Source organism: Leptopilina heterotoma, unplaced genomic scaffold, assembly GCF_015476425.1.
Source record: "Leptopilina heterotoma isolate Lh14 unplaced genomic scaffold, ASM1547642v1 Lhet_42, whole genome shotgun sequence".
Taxonomy (NCBI): domain Eukaryota; kingdom Metazoa; phylum Arthropoda; class Insecta; order Hymenoptera; family Figitidae; genus Leptopilina; species Leptopilina heterotoma.
Genome location: NW_025111078.1, coordinates 1381070 through 1399152, shown reverse-complemented (window position 1 = coordinate 1399152; position 18083 = coordinate 1381070). Strand labels below are relative to the sequence as shown.

Sequence of the window (18083 nt, the reverse complement as noted above, 5' to 3'; positions counted from 1 at the left end):
AAAATTTCCGTTTTAACGAATTTTTATTTGACAAAAATTTCATTTAGTCGACTTTTCATTTATTAAAAATTCTATTCAGACAAATTTTTATTTAATAAAAATTCTATTCAGACGAATTTTTATTTAATAAATATTCCAATGAGACTAATTCATATTTAATAAAAATTTTCATCGAGACGAATTTTCATTATTTAACAAAAGTTCCATTGAGACGAATTTTTATTTAACAATAATTCCAATGAGATGGATTTTTATTTAACAAAATTCCATTTAAACAAATTATATTATAAAAAATATAATTTATTTGACTAAATTTTGATTTAATGAAAAATTTCTTTGTGAATAAAAATTTGGAAAAAAATTTACACTAAATTCTTAAATTGACCGGAATTTTAATTCATATATAGAATAATAAATTGTACGAAATTTATATCTACTTTATATCGAATATAATTTATTTCACTGAATTTTGATTAAAACCATAATTATATTAAAATATTATTAAAAATTATTATTAAAACAATTTTTCTAAACGTTTTGTTTTTAAATTTGAAAAAAATTATATTCATCTAAATTTTCGTTTCTTTAATTATTTATTTAAGACGAGCATTCATTGATTGATAATTCGTATTGAAATGGAATTTTGCAATAAACGAAATTTCTATTTGAATGATTAAAATCGTTAATTTATTAATTAAATTTTTTATTGAAATTATTTTTTAAATTTTTATTTCATTTCATTTCTCGAATAGGTAGCGAAATTGTTATTTAACAAAATATTTATAATCTTTAAATTTCGGAAATCTGTTTGCTGTTTAAAGTTATAGTTTTTGTTTGCTTCTTTGTTTCCTAACTTTTTAAATAATTTTCTTTTTTTTAAATGTTTTGAATTAAAAAAATAATGTAATGAAAATCATTTCTTGCGAAATAATTATCAAATAATTTGAAAACAATTGAATTTCTTTGAAGGATTTTATCAAAATTTTTGAAAATAATTGAATAATAAAAGTTTTAAATAATATTTGTTTCGAGACATTTTTTTTTAAATTGAAAATAATTGAATTCTTCCAAAGAATGATATTAAAATTTCCGAAAATAATTGAATTTTTTTAAATAATTTATTTGAATTTTTTTGAAAATAAAATAGATTTGTTTTTAATAATTTTCATTTGGAAATTTTGAAAGTAATTGAATTTTTGTTTAACAAAATTTGTCATTTAACAAAAAATTATATTGAACTGAATTTTCTTTTAGCAGAATTATCATTTAAGAAAATATTATATTTAACTGAAGTTTTATTTAACAAAAATTCTATTCAAACGAATTTTTTTTCAACTTTATTTTAATTTCTATTTAAATGAATTTTTATTTAAAAAATTTAATTATTTATTTTATCAAATCAAGTTTTTATTTGACAGAAAATCTATTTAGAGGATTTTTTATTAAATCTAATTTCTATTTAAAGGAATTATTAAAGAGAAAGAATTTTATTTGATTGAATTTTTATTTTATAAACATTTTATTTAAACAACAAAAAATTTGGATGAATTTTTATTTTTAACACAAATTCTGTTTATGGGAATTTTTATCAATCAAAAATTGTATTTAAACGAATTTTTAAAGAGAAAGAGTTTTTTTTCAATGAATTTTTAATTAAAAACAAAAATTCTATTTTAAGAATTTCTTATTTCACAGAAATTCTATTTAAATGGATTTTTTATTAAATAAAATAAATTCAAAAATTAAAAATTTCCATTTTAACGAATTTTTATTTAACAAAAATTCTATTTAAAATAATTTTTCATTTGACAAAATTCCATTAGACGACTTTTCAATTAATAAAAATTCCATTTAGACGAATTTTCGTTTAAGAAAAATTCCATTTTAAAGAATTTCTTGAGATGGATTTTTTTTTAACTAGATTTTTAATAAGGCGAATGTTTATCAATCTGATTTCTCTTAATCAGAATATTAATTAATAGAATTTTCACTTAAGTTTTCTGAATAAATGTTAGTAAAAGGTAGACTTTAAAAAAAGAGGCAAAAGAAAAATAAATTTTAGAAAAAGAAAATAGACGCAAAAGAATAATAATAAGAGAGAAAAAAGACATCGTTAAGGTAATTAAAGACTTAAAACCATTTTTTGTTCTTTTAATTAGAATTTTATTTTCTCAGTTTTTCACTAGTCATTCATATTCGTTATATTGTTAAAATTCTATTTTTCTAAATTTACTTAAAAAATAAATAAAAATTACGAGATTAAATGCATATTTTTTTTTTCTTAAGAATTTATCAATACAGAGAATATATTACATATAAACATTTTTTTTTCCTTTGATTCGTGTTTTTTTTCAATATAATACATTACTTAAAAATTACAAACATTTTTTTCTAACGTACAAATACTGATGACATTATTTTAAAATATAATTTTCTACTAAATACTAAAAATAAGAATTCTTAATTTCTTATCGAAAAATTCTATGCGATAAAAAGTTTTCAAGTCTCTCAGTTTAATGTAACAGTCAATAAAATTGTAATTCTCGTCGATACAGAGAATATTTTCGTTAAAAACTCCTTTTATGAACACTCCTTGTTTTTAAACTTCGAGAAAAGAATTACTTTTCAATTTTTGCCCTAAAAACTTAATAATTACGTATTTTTATACGTTTATGATGATTGATACAAAGTTAGTGAAAAATAGAAAATAAAAATACTTCACAATTATAAATCTCATTGAGATTGATATATTTTTTTAAACTATGGATTTTTCACCATACGAAAAAAAGAGAATGAAAAATGTGAAATAAAAAAGAAAAAAAAAATAATGGAGAAACTTAAGATGAATTTTTAAGACTGAAACACTTTCAGTTTTATTATCACTTGAAAAAACCGGTGTTCAAATTTTTATAATTATTTAATATAGCTTCTAGTAATGAGAATTAGAAAAATGAAAAAAATTTAATTCACAGGTTTTAAGAATATCGTCATATTCTTTTTACAATTTTTTGTCCGTTTCGCATTCATACAAAAAACACACGCATACAATTTTTTTTTCTAACTTAACTACAAATTTCCTATTTAAATCCAAAAAAGAAAAAAAGAAACAGGGGAATTGAAAAAAAATGACGTAAATTCGAATTTTTTTAAACTGATTTTTACTTTAAAAAGAGAACAAAATCACTTTTTCGGTGATATAAGTGAATCGTTCTAAAATCGTATATAATTTCTAATTGCGAAAAATTATTCAAAAAAACATAGTTTTTATTTAATTTAATAATTATAAAATCGAAACATTATTATTATAATTATATGTACTGGTTGTTATTGATACTGGTTCGTTTATTTTTTCAATTTTGTTACAAAAAAAAAGAAAAGAAAATTAAATAGGTAATTTATTAAATTTATTAAATTTATTAATAATGTATTTAATAATCACTAATACATTCTATAAATGATATAATTATATGAATAAATATTTACAATAATTAAAATCTAATTATTAAATTTTTCTAAATTCTATATTAACAATTAATTTAAGTATTTACATTGTATTGAATAATTTTTCATGTGAAAATTAAAATTTTTCTATAATCAAATGATTTTCTACTGTTAATTTTCGAGTAAATTTTGTAGTAAAATTGATTGTAAATTTGTTTGAAAATTTGATTGAAAATTTGTTTAGAAATTTGTTTGAAAACTATTTGTTTCTATGAAATTAAAATTGATTGAATTTTGAAAATTAGTCGAAAAACTCCAAGTCAGTTTAAAGTTTTCTCTTTTTGAATTTTTAGAAACAAAAAAAAAAAAGAAGAATCTCTATTTGGAAAGACTTTTAAGCCCTAACGGCAGACATTGAATTGTTTTGTAGTGATGATAAGTTGAACATATAACTTTCATCATTGTCTTCTAAACTAGAATTATCGCTATCTGTCTCCTCATCGGAAAGTGGTTGAGGCTTGGCGCCAAACCTTATAAGATCAACGGCTAATTGTGTGTCAACACAAAGGGCAATTTGATACGCAGTGTAGCCTGCATAATTTGGCACATCCAAACTGGGCCTGCATTCTTCTAATAAGAATTTCAAAACTGCTTTACAGCCGTGTTCAATTGCTAAATGTAATGCCGTTCTACCGGCGAGGCCTTCTCTCGCATCCAAATCAGCACCAAGTCGAAGTAATAGTCTCACAAGTTCCACGTGATTTCCACTTGCCGCTAGATGAATGCACATTTCACCTGGAAATAGAAAAAATTTTTTGCTTATTAGATTATATTTTATATTCAAAAAGAAAAAAAAAATTATATGATAAAAATTAAACTGACAAAATTCTTTAGAACAATGTGAATTTTTAAGGAATTATTCGGAAAAATTGGATTTAAAGCGAATTATTTGGAATAAATGAATTAAAAGCAAATTTTTGTAAATTCAATTGAGAAAAAAATTGAAGTTTTAAATTGAATTTAGAAAATTTTAAACTTTTCATTTGAAATCAGAAAAATTGAATTTTCAATTTGAATTTGCAAATTCAATTCAGAAAATTTATATTTTCAATTTGAAATTAAAAATTGAATTCTAAAAAAAAAAATTTGGGAAAATTGAATTTAGAATTTAGAAAAATTGGATTTTCAATTCAATTCAGAAAATTTAAATTTTCTGAATTCAATTTGAATTTGCTAATTCAATTCAGAAAATTTATATTTTCAATTTGAAATTAAAAATTGAATTCTAAAACAAATTATTCTGGAAAAATTGAATTTAGAATTTAGAAAAATTGAATTTACAATTCAATTCAGATAATTTAAATTTTCAAATTCAATTCTGAACGAATTATTTAAAAAAAATCGAAGTTTTAAATTGAATTTAGAAAATTTTAAACTTTTCATTTGAATTAAGAAAAATTGAATTTTCAATTTAATACAGGAAATTTAAATTTTCAATTTGAATTTTCAAATTCAATTAAGAAATTTTCAATTTTCAATTTGAATTTAAAAATTGAATCCTAAAACAAATTATTTTGGAAAAATTGAATTTAGAATATAGAAAAATAGAATTTTCAATTCAAATCAGAATATTTAAATTTTCAAATTCAATTCTGTAACGAATTATTTAAAAAAATTGAACTTTTAAATTCAATTTAGAAAATTTAAATTTTCAATTTGAATTTAAAAATTGATTTTTCCGTTTTTATTTAAAATAATTATTATTCAAGACAAATAAGTTAGAAAAATTGAATTTTCCAATTGAATTTACAAAATTTGAATTTAAAAATTGAAAATTAAATTCTAATAAAAAGAAAATTATTCAGGAAAATTAAATTTTTGAATTTAATTTAGAAAATAGAATAGAATATAGAAAAATTAAATTGTCAAATTGAATATAAAAAATTTAGAATTTCAAAATATTGGAAAAAATTCGAATTTTCAAATTCAATTCAGAAAATAAAAATGAATATAAAAAACAATTATTATATTTTTCTAAAAACAATAGAATTTCACCGGAAAAAATGGAATATTTGGTAAAAAGAGTTTGATTTATTGTACAAACAATTGAAATTTAATTTAAAAAACATTTTTTCCATTAAAATTTAATTGTTTTAATCAAAATTTAATTTTTTTTACTAAAATTAAATTTTTCTTTTATTATCAGAATGCAAATTTTTCTCTAAAAATAAATTATTTTTTCCAATATTCAACAATTTTTTTTACTAAAATTAAATTGGTTTTGATAAAATTTAATTTTTCTTTAACCAAAATTCAATTATTTTTTACGATATTAAATTTTTTGTTTGATAAAACTGAAGCTTTAAATTTAAATTCAATTTTCTTGCTAAAATCGAATTTTTATTTTATTATCAGAATTTAATTTATTCCACTAAAATTAAATTATCTTTAAAAAATTCAATTACTTTTACTAAAATTTAATTATTTTTATTAAACTTGAATTGTTTTTGCAAAAATTGAATTTTTATTTTATTATTTATTTTTATTTTATTTTTATTGAATTTATTTTACTAAATTTGTATTATCTTTTTGAAATTCAATTCTTTTTACTAAAAATTGAATTATTTTTTCCCCAAAATACACTTTTTTCATTAAAATTAATTCTTTTTGTAACAATTTTAATTTTATAATTTCAGTTTTACTAAAATTCCCTTCTTTTTTTTTTGCTAATTTCGCCAAAAAAGAAACTCTTAATTTCTACTCAAAGTGATAAATATTTTTAAAAGCAGATATCGAAAAATATTTTCCCAGACAGTAAAAGAAAGAACGTTTTCTTTTTTTTTTTTTTTTGTTAAAATAGAAAAAGTATAATTAGAGTTTTTGAATTAATTTATAACAGTTGCAACTGCACACAATTGACAAATATCAATTACTTTTTGGAAAATAAATGTGTTAAGAAGTCATTAGTGGGGACAATAATTTACTCACTTCAACTAATGAGAAAGAAAACACAAAAGTCATTTTCTAATTTGAATTTAATGTTCTATTGCATGTTGTAAATTATAAAAATCAATGAAAACAAATTAATCTTTTGTACAATGCTGCAAAATATTTGTAAATAATACAATTTTCAAACAATAGACAATTTTTGAAGAATTAATTTTCCCTTTTATGGATTTTTTTCCAGAGAGAAAAATGAAGTAAAATTACAAGAAAGAAATAAATTAAAAACTATCATAAAAAAATTTTTAAACAAACAGGAAATAAATTTAAAACAAACAGGAAATAATTATAGAACAAAAAGGAAATAAACAATTGAATTTTAGAAAAATAATTTAATTTTAGTGAAAAAAATGAATTTTGCCAAAAACAATTAATTTTTAGTAAAATAAATTGAATTTTTTGTCGAAAATAATTGAATTTTAGTGGAAAAAATCAGTTTTAGCAAAAAAATTGAATTTTGGCAAAAACAATTAAATTTTAGTGGAAAAAGCGAATTTTAGCAAAAAAAATACAAATTTAGTAATTAAAAAATGGAATTCTATTTTTCCCTCTCTCTCGAGCTTTTCTTTTTTAGAATGAGAAAAAGATTGGAAAATTATAGATAGAACTCGGAAGACGTGGTGAATCATTTTGTCGGGAAGAGAGTTTGGCTGGTTTCCCATGAGCCAAACTAGGCTCGCGCGTTGATCAAAGGCGAAACGTGCTTAAAAATAGTCGTTGAAAACTTAAAATGTTCTCTTTCGCCGGCGAACGAGAAAATGGAATCCAGGAACGTCGAGACGAAATTCCACGACGTCGGGGGTGAATTTGTTTTGCTCCTCGTCTACCAGACACTTCGACCCCAAACGTTTTTGCACTCGCGACGTCTCTCTTTTGGGATTCCGATTTTGTCAAACTGACTAATACTTAAACACGCGCGTGCATCGTAAAACGCAAAAAGGCTTTTTGTGAATGAACCACGCACGTGAAAGTGAATATACGCATTTTAATGAAAGTTCTCTCTCTCTCTCTCTCTCTCTCTCTCTCTACTATAGACTCTCTTGATCACCAAAAATACCCATCAGACATATTCAATCCTCGTTTCCTTGCGGGAATTTCTCTTAGTCAATTTTTCTGTGTCTGACCCCTTTTTTGAAATAAAAGAAATTAGAAAGCTTTTTCATTGCAATTCAATGGTTTTTAATCTCGAGTTGATAATTTTTGTTTTCTATAATTATATATTGGGAAAAAAATTATTTGACAAAATTAAACTGAGATAATTATTTAGAACAAGTTTAAACAAATTTTAACGAATTATTTAGAAAAATTGGAGTCAAAGCGAATTATTTAGAACAAATGAATATTGAAAGCAAATTATTTAGAAAAATTGAATTCAAAAAATTTAAACTTTCCATTTGAATTTTAAAAAATTTCAATTCAATTCAGAAAATTTTAATTTTTAATTTTAATTTTCAAATTCAATTCAGAAAAATTAGAAAAATTTCAATTCATTTCTGAAAATTTGAATTTTCAAATTTAATTCAGAAAATTTAGAAAAATTGCAATTCAATTTAGAAAATTTGAATTCTCAAAGTCAATTCAGAAAATTAAAATTTTCAACTTGAATTTAGAAAATCCAAATTTTCTATTTGAATCTATATATTAAAGCAAATTATTTGAAAACATTGAATTTAGAAAATTTAGAAAATTGGAATTTTCCATTTGTAATTAAGAAAAATTAAATTCAAGACAAATAATTTAGAAAAATTGAGTTTTTCAATTGAATTTCGAAAATTTCAACTTTCCCCTTGAATTTAAAGAAATTAAATTTTCAAATTCAATTTAAAAAATTTTGAAATTTTGGAAAAATTTGAATTTTTAATTATTAGAATTAATAGAATTTTTAAATTCAATTCAAAAAAATTTTCAAATTCAATTCAGAAAATTTTGAATATAAAAATTGAATTTCAAACAAATTAGGCAGAAAATTTCAAGTTAGAATAATTTAATTAACAAAAATTATTATAATTGAATTTCTAACAAATTATTTAGAAAAATTGTGAATTCTGAAATTTAATTTGCAAAACTGAAATTTCAATTCAAATTTGAAATTTAGAAAAATTGAATTCAAATAAAAATTATTTACAAAAATTGCATTGAATAAACATTATTCAGAAAATAATTGAATTTGAAAGAAAAAAATATTCTTTCAACAACTTTTGTTTGGTTTAAAAAAAAATTGCTTCACTCAAATTTAAATTGTTCGTAAAAAATCAATCAAAAGAAATAAAATATTTTCATTTTCTCAAATTACAAAACTAAAATGTATTTTTATTTTCAATGGAATTCATCTATTTGCTTTCAATTTTCATTTTCCACAGTTTTAATTTTTTGATCTAATTTTCATTGAATATTAAAATTGTTTTTACTATTCAATTAAGTAATAATTGAGTTAATCGCCTATAATGAAAGAATATTTTCATTGTATACAATTTAAAATAACGATCTATGTAGCAACATTTTTTTTTTTTTTTTTTTTAAAATGATAATTATGAAAAAAATATTGACAAATCATCTTCAACTGATAATAATTAACAAAGTTCATTTATGTGGTGACGACGCCTTTGTGGGGTTTTCCAAATCCCGCAAGAGTGTCTACATAACATCGCCACACAGGTATTTTTAACATTTTAGTAATAAAACGAAAAAAAAAATATTTGCGACGAAAAAAAAGAAATTTCTCCAAATTTTTGCCACTGGAGGAAAAAAAGTTTCTATTTTATTCTATTTTCCAAGTTTTGTTTAAATTCTAAAAACGATAACTTGAAATAATCTTTTATCGTTCGTTTAATTAGAAAAGAAATATTAAATTTGTCAATTAGGGAAAATAATTAATAAAGTCTGATAATTTGCTTTTAAATCTTTTAGACTAAAAATATTCGCCAAAGAATATTCTTTTAGACTAAAAATATTTGCTAGAAAATATTCTTTCAATCTAAAAATATTATTTTAGACTAAAAATATTCTTTCAGGCTAAAAATATTGGCTAAAAAATATTTTTTTCAAACTAAAAAAAATTGTCTGAAAAATATTCTTTTGTTCTAATTTAAAAAAAAATTATTTTTTCTTTAATTACAAAAAATTCCTTTTTCGAATTGAAAATTAATTCTGTTTTTTTTTATTTCAAACTAAATCTAATTTTTCTTTTACAAGAAAAAAGAAAATGTTTTCTGATGAAAAAAAGTGTCGCTTTGCATATTTTTCTCTGACGTTTACTAATTTAAAAACTGGAAATACCAATAAAAACTTTTTAACAACGTAGAGAGTTCATAAAGAAAAAAACTTGGAAATTCAGAATCTTGAATTACGAGACTTGAATTTCAGAAATATTTTTTATGTTCTTGAAAAATAATGATCAATTTTGATGAATGGCCAATTAAGAAAATGTCAAATTAACTGCTCACAACATTTTTAAATTGTTAATTGACATCTATTATTTATGTTGAAAACTAATCATATTTCGAGTAATAAATTTTAAATTTAATAAAGTTTCATTATTTATTTTATCAACTATTTTTATTATATCTATTTTTTATTTTATTTTCACTTATTTATTCGAAATGAATTCGTTTTTATTTCTTTCTTTAGTTATTTATCTACTTGTTTATTTTATTCCTTATTTATTTTCTTTTTCTTACTTATTTTCTTTTTTTACTTATTTTTTATTTATTTTCTTATTTATTTTTTTATTTATTTTCTTTTTTTTACTCATATATTTATTTCTTTTTTCAGAATAGTAAAAAATTACTTTCTTTTCTCAATTTTGACTTTTGCAAAAAAAAAAATCACCTTCTAACGTTCGATTTGAAAATTTCAAGGTTCGATAATTTTCGACGGCAAAATTTTTGGGGGGAGGGGAAAAATAAATAAAACTGGGGGAAGTGAACTTTTAACGATACATTTATAACGGCATTAGCATTGAGGTCTGGCTGTTGGGAATTTCCCACATGCTTCCTTTGAAAGTTTTGGAACGACTGTTAATGATAAACTCGAGTTTCAATGTGAAGAGTGAGAGACGATTGTTGCCAGATGCCGTTTCATATATAGTTTCAAATATAAAAATTAATTCATTTTATAATACTTTCATTTCTTTTGCGACCTCGCTACTATGATAATTTTTGTCTGACCTCTTCCGCCTTTTTACTATTACAGTATTATCGACAAGTGAAGTGAAAAGTTCAGTCTCTGCTCTTTATTCAAAAAAAAATTTGTTTTTTAATTTTTTCTTTATAAGTCAAAAAATAATTGATTTTTAATTTTCCTTAAATGAAATTACTTAATTTTCACTTTGCTATAAATTAAATTATTCAATTTTCTCTTCTCTAGAAATGAAATTATTTACTTTTCACTTTTCTATAAATTTATTTTTATTTATTTATTCGTATAAAATGAGTAAAATAAAAATATAGTAAATAAATTTTCACTTCTCTACAAATGAGTAAATAAAAATGTAGAAAATAATAAATAAGTAAATAAGTAAAAAAGTAATTAAATAAATGAGTAAATAAAAAAGAGTGAAAAATTAATAAAAGAGTAAAAAGTAGAAAAAAGAGTAAAAATTAGAAAAAGAGTAAAAATCAAAAAATGAATAATAAAAAGTACAAGGAAAAATATTCTACAAAAAGAATGAAACATTTTCATTGAAAGAAAAAAAAGAATACCGAAATTTTTACGCGACAAATTTTTATTTTCGGAATTGAATGAATGATTCTAAATTTGAAATAAATTTACATTTAAAATTTGATTAATCAAATCGGCACAAAGTTGTCCTCTCTCAACTATTCGAGAATAAATTCAGAATAGAAATATAAATCTAGTCAGTTTCACACATGTGAAAAGTAACTATTTTTAATTTCATGACGTAAACCAAACGGAATTAATTTATTTATTTTCGGTAAAAGGAAATATTGACACTCCTCTTTTTTTTGTAATTTAAAAAACCAGGTAAATTTTGTTTTTAGAAAGAAAAAGAGAAAAAAATGATAATTTAAGGAAAATATTTTCACAAAACGTTTAATTTGTACTCTATTGATATTAATATTAAAAAATAATTAATAATTAGAAATTGAATATACTTAATAATAAAGAAAAGATGGAAAATATCCAAACTAAATCAAACATTGTTTTTTGAACAATAAATTTAGAGTTAAATATTTAATATTTATTTATTTATTGATTAAAAGTTCCCAGGGCTAAAAATAATTATTTTATTATTTTATTTTGTAAATATATTTTTAATTTACTGGGGAAATTTGGAGAAATTTTTTGAATTTTATATTTATTAATAAAATTATACGTTTCCTTGACGTTTCACATCTTGAAGTGATCATAAAAAGACAATGAGTCAAATATTTTGCGGATGAGATTATATTCAGCTGAGGAAATTCTAACTACGTCATAAACAAAATATTTTTCTACAATTCTTAAAGAGGAAATAAAGTTTATTTTCTTTTTTTTTTTGAAATTGTTATTGTAGAATCTTCTCGAAACGAATTTTTTTTATAATTTATTTTTATCAGTTAAGAACTTTAATTGAATAAATAAAATCATTGAAATAAATGAAAAATTAAACTATATTTAAAGAACAATAATTATATTTATCGATTTTATAAATTTTTTTGAATATTTATATTTTTAGTGATTTTTGATTTTTTAATTTCAAGTCTTTACTAATTTTGCGAATATTTTTGGGAATTTTTAAAAAATTCCGTTTTCTTGTTTCTATTTACTTATTTTTTGTTTCTTTATTATTTATTTGTTTATTACTTTCTTTGCTTATTATTTCTTTATTCTTTCTTTGTTTATTATTTTTTTTATTCTTTCTTTGTTTTTTATTTCTTTATTCTTTCTTTGCTTTTTATTTCTTAATTATTTATTTATTACTTTTTCACTCTTTTTTTGTTCGTTATTTATTTATTTACTTATTATAACTTCTTAAATCGAAATATAACAATTTTAACCAAAAAAAAATCTCTTCCCTTGACCCGAAAACTGTGGAAAACGATTCAAAAACCTTGAAAATATAAAAAAATGAGCGATTGTATTTTTCCATTGATAGGAAAAAGCAGAATAATTCTCATAAAATGATATTTCGATACGCTTTAAAAACACTTGGGATTTTCCCAACTCGTCGTCTCGAAGTAACTCCCTATCACAAAGACTCGATTTCATTTGTAAATATCGCTCTACAGTTAAATATCACAATACAAAATGGAATTATCTACAACAAACTGATATAGATTAAAAATATTTCAAAACCGAACCAAACGAAAAATATCCCTAAAAAGAAATTTCTGTAAAATTTAAATACGGAATTTTTTTATATTTTTATTCCTTTTTTTCAAATTTATTCCAAATAATTCGAATATTGATAATTAAACTAAAATCGAAATTAGACCGTGAATAATTTGGTGTGAAATTATTACGAAAAAAAAATTTAAAAAACTCACCATTATAGTTTCGTTGCTCTAAATTTTGAGGTAGAGCGGGTAAAAAGCGTCCGGGTAAATGTAGACCTCGTTCACCATTAGATAATGGATCGGTGAGAGCTCGTGCAGAATCAATATCACCGCAAGCACAAGCCAGATGAAGGGCTGTATTCCCTTTGATATTTCTTGCCTCTGGATTAGCACCGGCGAGAATTAAACACCTCGCTATTCTCGGCTGATGTGTTAAAATTGAAAGATGAAGGGCCGTTTGTCCGTCGTCATTCAAAATGTCCAGGAGGCAAGGATGTGGCACCATATTAACAAGACAAAATGTTGCCTCAATGTAGCCCTGAACCACTGCAATGTGCAATTGCCTGCAAAAGGGAAAAATTCAATTAAAATCCATTCGTCGATTCAAAAAAAAAATTTCTTTTTACTTTATTCGTTCTTAGGGAATTTAAATTTTTTTATTTATAAGTTTTAGATCTTTATTATTTAAATTATATATGTCTTTAGAAATTTCTTTTATCAATAATAATAATTGTATTATTTTTAAAAAGAAAATTAAAAATCAGGATTACACTGGATAATTAATATAATTCATTTGTGCTCAATAATCCAGTTTAATCCTGATTTTTAATTTTCTTTTTGATAATAATACAATAATAATTACTGGATAAAATATTTATTATTTAATTAATGGAAAGGAATTTAATTTATTTATTATTTAAATTATATGGCTTTAGAAATTTTTTTTATCAACAACATTTTATTATAATTATAAAGTATAATATTTTATCTATCGATAAATAAATTACTACAAAACTAATAAATTAATTTATTTATTTATAGACGGGACAAGATCTTTCGTACAAATAGAACTAGTAAAAAAATAAGTTTAAAGCAAATAAAAGAAACGGAATTTTGTAAAAGCAAATAAAATAAAAAGAAGGGAAATTCCAGAAAAGCGAGAAAAAAAAATAAAAAGAATAAAGTTCCATAGAAAGAAGTAAAAGAAAAAGTAGAAAATTTTGTGAAACAAAATAAAAACAACCAAATTTAATAAAAATTAATGAATTAATTTCAAAAAAAAGGGAGAAAAAATAATAAAAAGAATAAAATTTCATAAAAACGAATAAAAGAAAAACAACGAAATTTAATAAAAATTAATTAATTAATTCCAAACAAGGGAGAAAAAAAGATAAAATTCCATAAAAACAACGAAATTTAACAAAAAGAGTGAAATTCCAAAAATAGAGAGAAAAAAGAATAAAATAACAAAAAACAAAATAAAAATAACAAAGTTTAATAAAAAGAGAGAGAAAAAAGAATAAATAACAAAATAAAAAGAACGAAATTTAATAAAAATCAATTAATTCCAAAAAAGGGAGAAAAAAATAATAAAATTCTAAAAAACGAGAAAAATAAAAAGAAGAAAATTTTGTGAAACAAAATAAAGACAACGAAATTTAATAAAAAGAGTGCAATTTAAAAAAAAGGAGAAAAAAATACTAAAGAGAATAAAATCCCATAAAAACAAATAAAATAGAAACAATAAAATTTCATAGAAGCAAATCAAAAAATTTTGGGAAACAGAACAAACAAATTATTTAAATATCGTAAATAATTTGTTTAAAATTGTTTCGATATCGTAAATAATTGTTTAAAATTGTTTGAATATCGTAAATAATTGTTTAAAATTCGTAAATAATTGTTTAAAAAAAAAAAAATTTTATAAATTAAAGAAAAATTTGAAGAAAACAATAAACTAAGAAAAATAGAAAATTATACGAGCAAACGGGGAAATTCCAAAAATATTTCCACACACATGGCGACAATTGTACTTTAATTTGAAATAAATTCTTTTCATTGGCACGTGACAGGGCAATCAGTGTGTTAATTTTCATGACAATAGTTTGAAACCATGTGCTGGGGAAAAGTGTTAAATAGTTTCAAGTTTACCTGGCGGGGAAAAATTTTTCGAAAGGGTCGCTTTTCAAATATTGGCTTGTCGAACAATAAAGTAATTTCTTTATTTCTTCCCTTCGCAAATAGAATTTTTACAATATAGCTATAATTTTCATATTTATAAACAATTATAAAAATTTGACAGAAAAAATTTATTTTTTCTGTCAAATTTTTATTTATTTCGTAAATATGAATTTTTTTGTCAAATTTTTATCTATATTAATTAATTTACGAAATAAATAAAAAGTTGACAAAAATAATTTTTATATTTATAAATAAATCATAAATACGACAAAAATAATTTTTATGTTTAGAAATAAATCATAAATTTGACAAAAATAATTCATATTTGTAAATAAATAAAAAGTTGACAAAAATTACTCCGAAAGAAAAATGAAAAGGTTAAAAAGAAAATTAATAATAATGAATCAAATTTATTATTTATTTAATAATTTTCCCTCGTTTTTGCAAAAGAAAAAATAATTTTCTATTTTTCTTTCTGTATTTCTATTTATTTACTTTAATTTATATTTTTTTTTACTTATTTAAAAATCGCAAAGTGAATAAAATAATATTGACATAAAGAAAATAAAATAAAGAGTAGAAGAAAATGGAATAAAGATTAGAAAAAATAAAAAAAGAATAAAGAATAGAATAAAATGAAAAATAGGAAAAATAAATTAGAGAATAGAAAGAATAAAAAATAGAATAGACAAAAGAGTTTGTCCCGTTTATTATAAATAAATAAAGGGAATAAAATTAAAAATGGAAATAAAATAAAGAGAGTGAAATATTAAAAATAGAAATCAAATAAAGAGAATAAAATTAAAAATAGAAATAAAATAAAGAGAATAAAGTAAAAAATTGAAATAAAATAAATTGTAGGAAAAATTGAATAAAGAATAGAATAAAATAAAAAAAAAATAGAATAAGAAATAGAATAAAAAGTTAGTAAAATAAAAGAAGTAAATAAATAATCGAGTGAAAACTTAGAAATAAATAAATAAAATGTCAGAGTTACTCCGAAAAAATGTAAATACAAACTCCTCGTATCTACTTATTGAAATTAAATTTATCAACAAAGTGCAAGAAAATAATATATATTTTCAAAACAAGAAAAAGGTAATTAAAACTCCAAGAATTCCCTAATTACCAAACTAAAAACGAGTTCACTAATTATTTCCTTATCGTTAATGAAGCAGACAAATTATCATTATTATCTACTTATTTTCCTATCAAACTTTAAGGAAAAAAAACAATTATTTACTCATTTTTCTAAAAGTCAAAATAAATAAATAAATAAAAAAGAAAACTCACGTGTCACCGTCGTCGTCTTGGCAATAATAAATTTCCCAAGGTTCCTGAGTAACTTGCGATTGTTGTTTATCAGACGCGAATACACTTCTAGGCGCTGCCTTAATACTGACCGGGGTCAATCTCAATGGTTCCAAATGAACTTTATCCAATGAATTTAGTGTATTATGCTTGATAGTGAGTTGACCGAGATTCTCACTAAGGCCCAAATCTAAACCACTGTCATGGACTCTCATCGGTTCTTGAGCAATTTGCACTACTATTGGTTCTTCTTCAACTTTAATATCGGATGAGGATTCAATAAATTCCTCGGAGAAAATTAAATTTGTACCCGATAGAAAGCCCGAATCACCGAAATCTTGTTGTTGACACTTATCACCTTTATCAAGATCTAATGATGATGAGACGTTACCGGCCATGGGTCCTTGTTGCGACTGTTGCCACATTTTGAAAATTTTAATGTTCCGCACGTGTTAATACCACAACTGTGAGTGAGGGCCTTACCTTTCTGCCTGCTACTCTAAACCAGTGAGTCTCGGAATTTCCCTACTTTACAATGCACAATGCCAGGGCCTTCTCTCCCCACTTCTTTCTTTTCTCTCTCCTTCCTTTCTCCCAAAAAAGGCAGTCTCTCTCCTTCCCTCTCTCTTTTTTTCGTATACCACTCCGAAAAACTTTCCAAATCAAACACTTAAAACCTGAGCTATTTCCCCAAGTTTTACACACATGTCGACAATATGGTTCTTGAAAAAAAAAAAACTCTTGACGAAGGTCAGTTTACAATTCCCACCGAGAATATACAAGCAACACAATTTAGTAGGTTAGGAATTTTTATTCTATTATCACTCCTTTAGCGCGTAATTTTTTTTCTGTCAAAGTTAACAATTTCGGAGCAAAAGAAAAAACGAATTGCGTTCAAAATTTCGGAGTAAAATAAGAAATTCGAGTTTTAATTTCGCACACAACGATTTTTGCAAAGAGTAGGAAACTGAATGCTATCGAGAAACGTAGTCTGTAGTCTCTTGATAAAACATTAAAATATTTTAGAATGGACGCAACGCAGAGAGACTTTAACTGGCGGCGCTAGGTATACGCGCAAGTAGGAGAGGGGAAACTAATTAGAGGAAGATGAAAGAGTACGAGAGGGGGAAATAAATGAATGGTAGGGGCAAACGGGAAATCCCTGAAATTTCAAGTCTGTTGGTCGTCTTCGAGAGAAACCAGAGAAATCCAGAGAGAGAGAGAGAGAAAGAGTATTAACCCTTGAAACTGAAACTATTTGTTATTTTTCATACCTGGAAGTCGGTTGGGGTTTTTTTTAAAAATAACTCCTGGAATGAGGAAATTTTTTTTCTATTTCGAAAATATGCTTTAGGATTGCAAGAATTTAGTCTACGATCAAAAATCAATACTGACTTTGAAACTTACAAGTTTTTCCCAACCTTTAATATTATTAGAAGAAAAAAACAAAAATATTTTCTTGTGAATAAATTTATGAATTTGGAAATAGTTTTTCAAAATATGTTCTACAATGTTTTTCTAATTTTCCAATTCTCTTTTTTTCTTCTTTTTAAATTTGCAATATTAATAATTATTTCAAAATAATGAATTACTTTAAAATAATGAATAATTATTTCAAGATAATGACTAATTATTTCAAAATAATGAATAATTGTTAATTCTAAATAATTTATTAATTACTATTTACTCATTTAGAATAATTACTAATTGGTCAGTAAAAATAATGAATAATTAGTTATTAAAAATAAAGAATAAGTCAAAATGGTTAATTAGTAATTAATATTTTCTCATTTAGAAATTAAAATGAATTGGAGTTAAAATTGAAGTCTCTAATCACTATTGATAATGCTATAATATTTCATAGTCACA

General features: G+C 22.2%; 2 protein-coding genes across 2 annotated transcripts in view; one reads left to right on the top strand and one right to left on the bottom strand.

The window, feature by feature from the left end:
• The window catches only part of LOC122506539 (kanadaptin), a 43970-nt gene that overhangs the window by 6033 nt on the left and 19854 nt on the right, over positions 1-18083 (top strand). The gene's annotated exons all lie outside the window — the stretch shown is intronic.
• On the bottom strand, positions 3618-17285 carry LOC122506546 (NF-kappa-B inhibitor cactus-like). The gene is made up of 3 exons (XM_043618791.1): positions 16197-17285; positions 12933-13285; positions 3618-4236 (listed from the first exon to the last, which is right to left on the bottom strand). The coding sequence occupies exons 1-3, from the start codon at positions 16637-16639 to the stop codon at positions 3836-3838; spliced, it is 1197 nt and encodes a 398-aa protein (XP_043474726.1). The 5' UTR covers positions 16640-17285; the 3' UTR covers positions 3618-3835.

Bases quoted from the DNA above. Each gene is read 5' to 3' on its own strand.
- LOC122506546 (XM_043618791.1), bottom strand. From the start codon at position 16,639: ATGTGGCAACAGTCGCAACAAGGACCCATGGCCGGTAACGTCTCATCA. The intron at 13,286-16,196 runs GTGAGTTTTCTT...TCCCTTTTGCAG, and splicing joins CAAGACGACGACGGTGACAC to GCAATTGCACATTGCAGTGG. The intron at 4,237-12,932 runs GTGAGTTTTTTA...TTCTATTTCCAG, and splicing joins AGAGCAACGAAACTATAATG to GTGAAATGTGCATTCATCTA.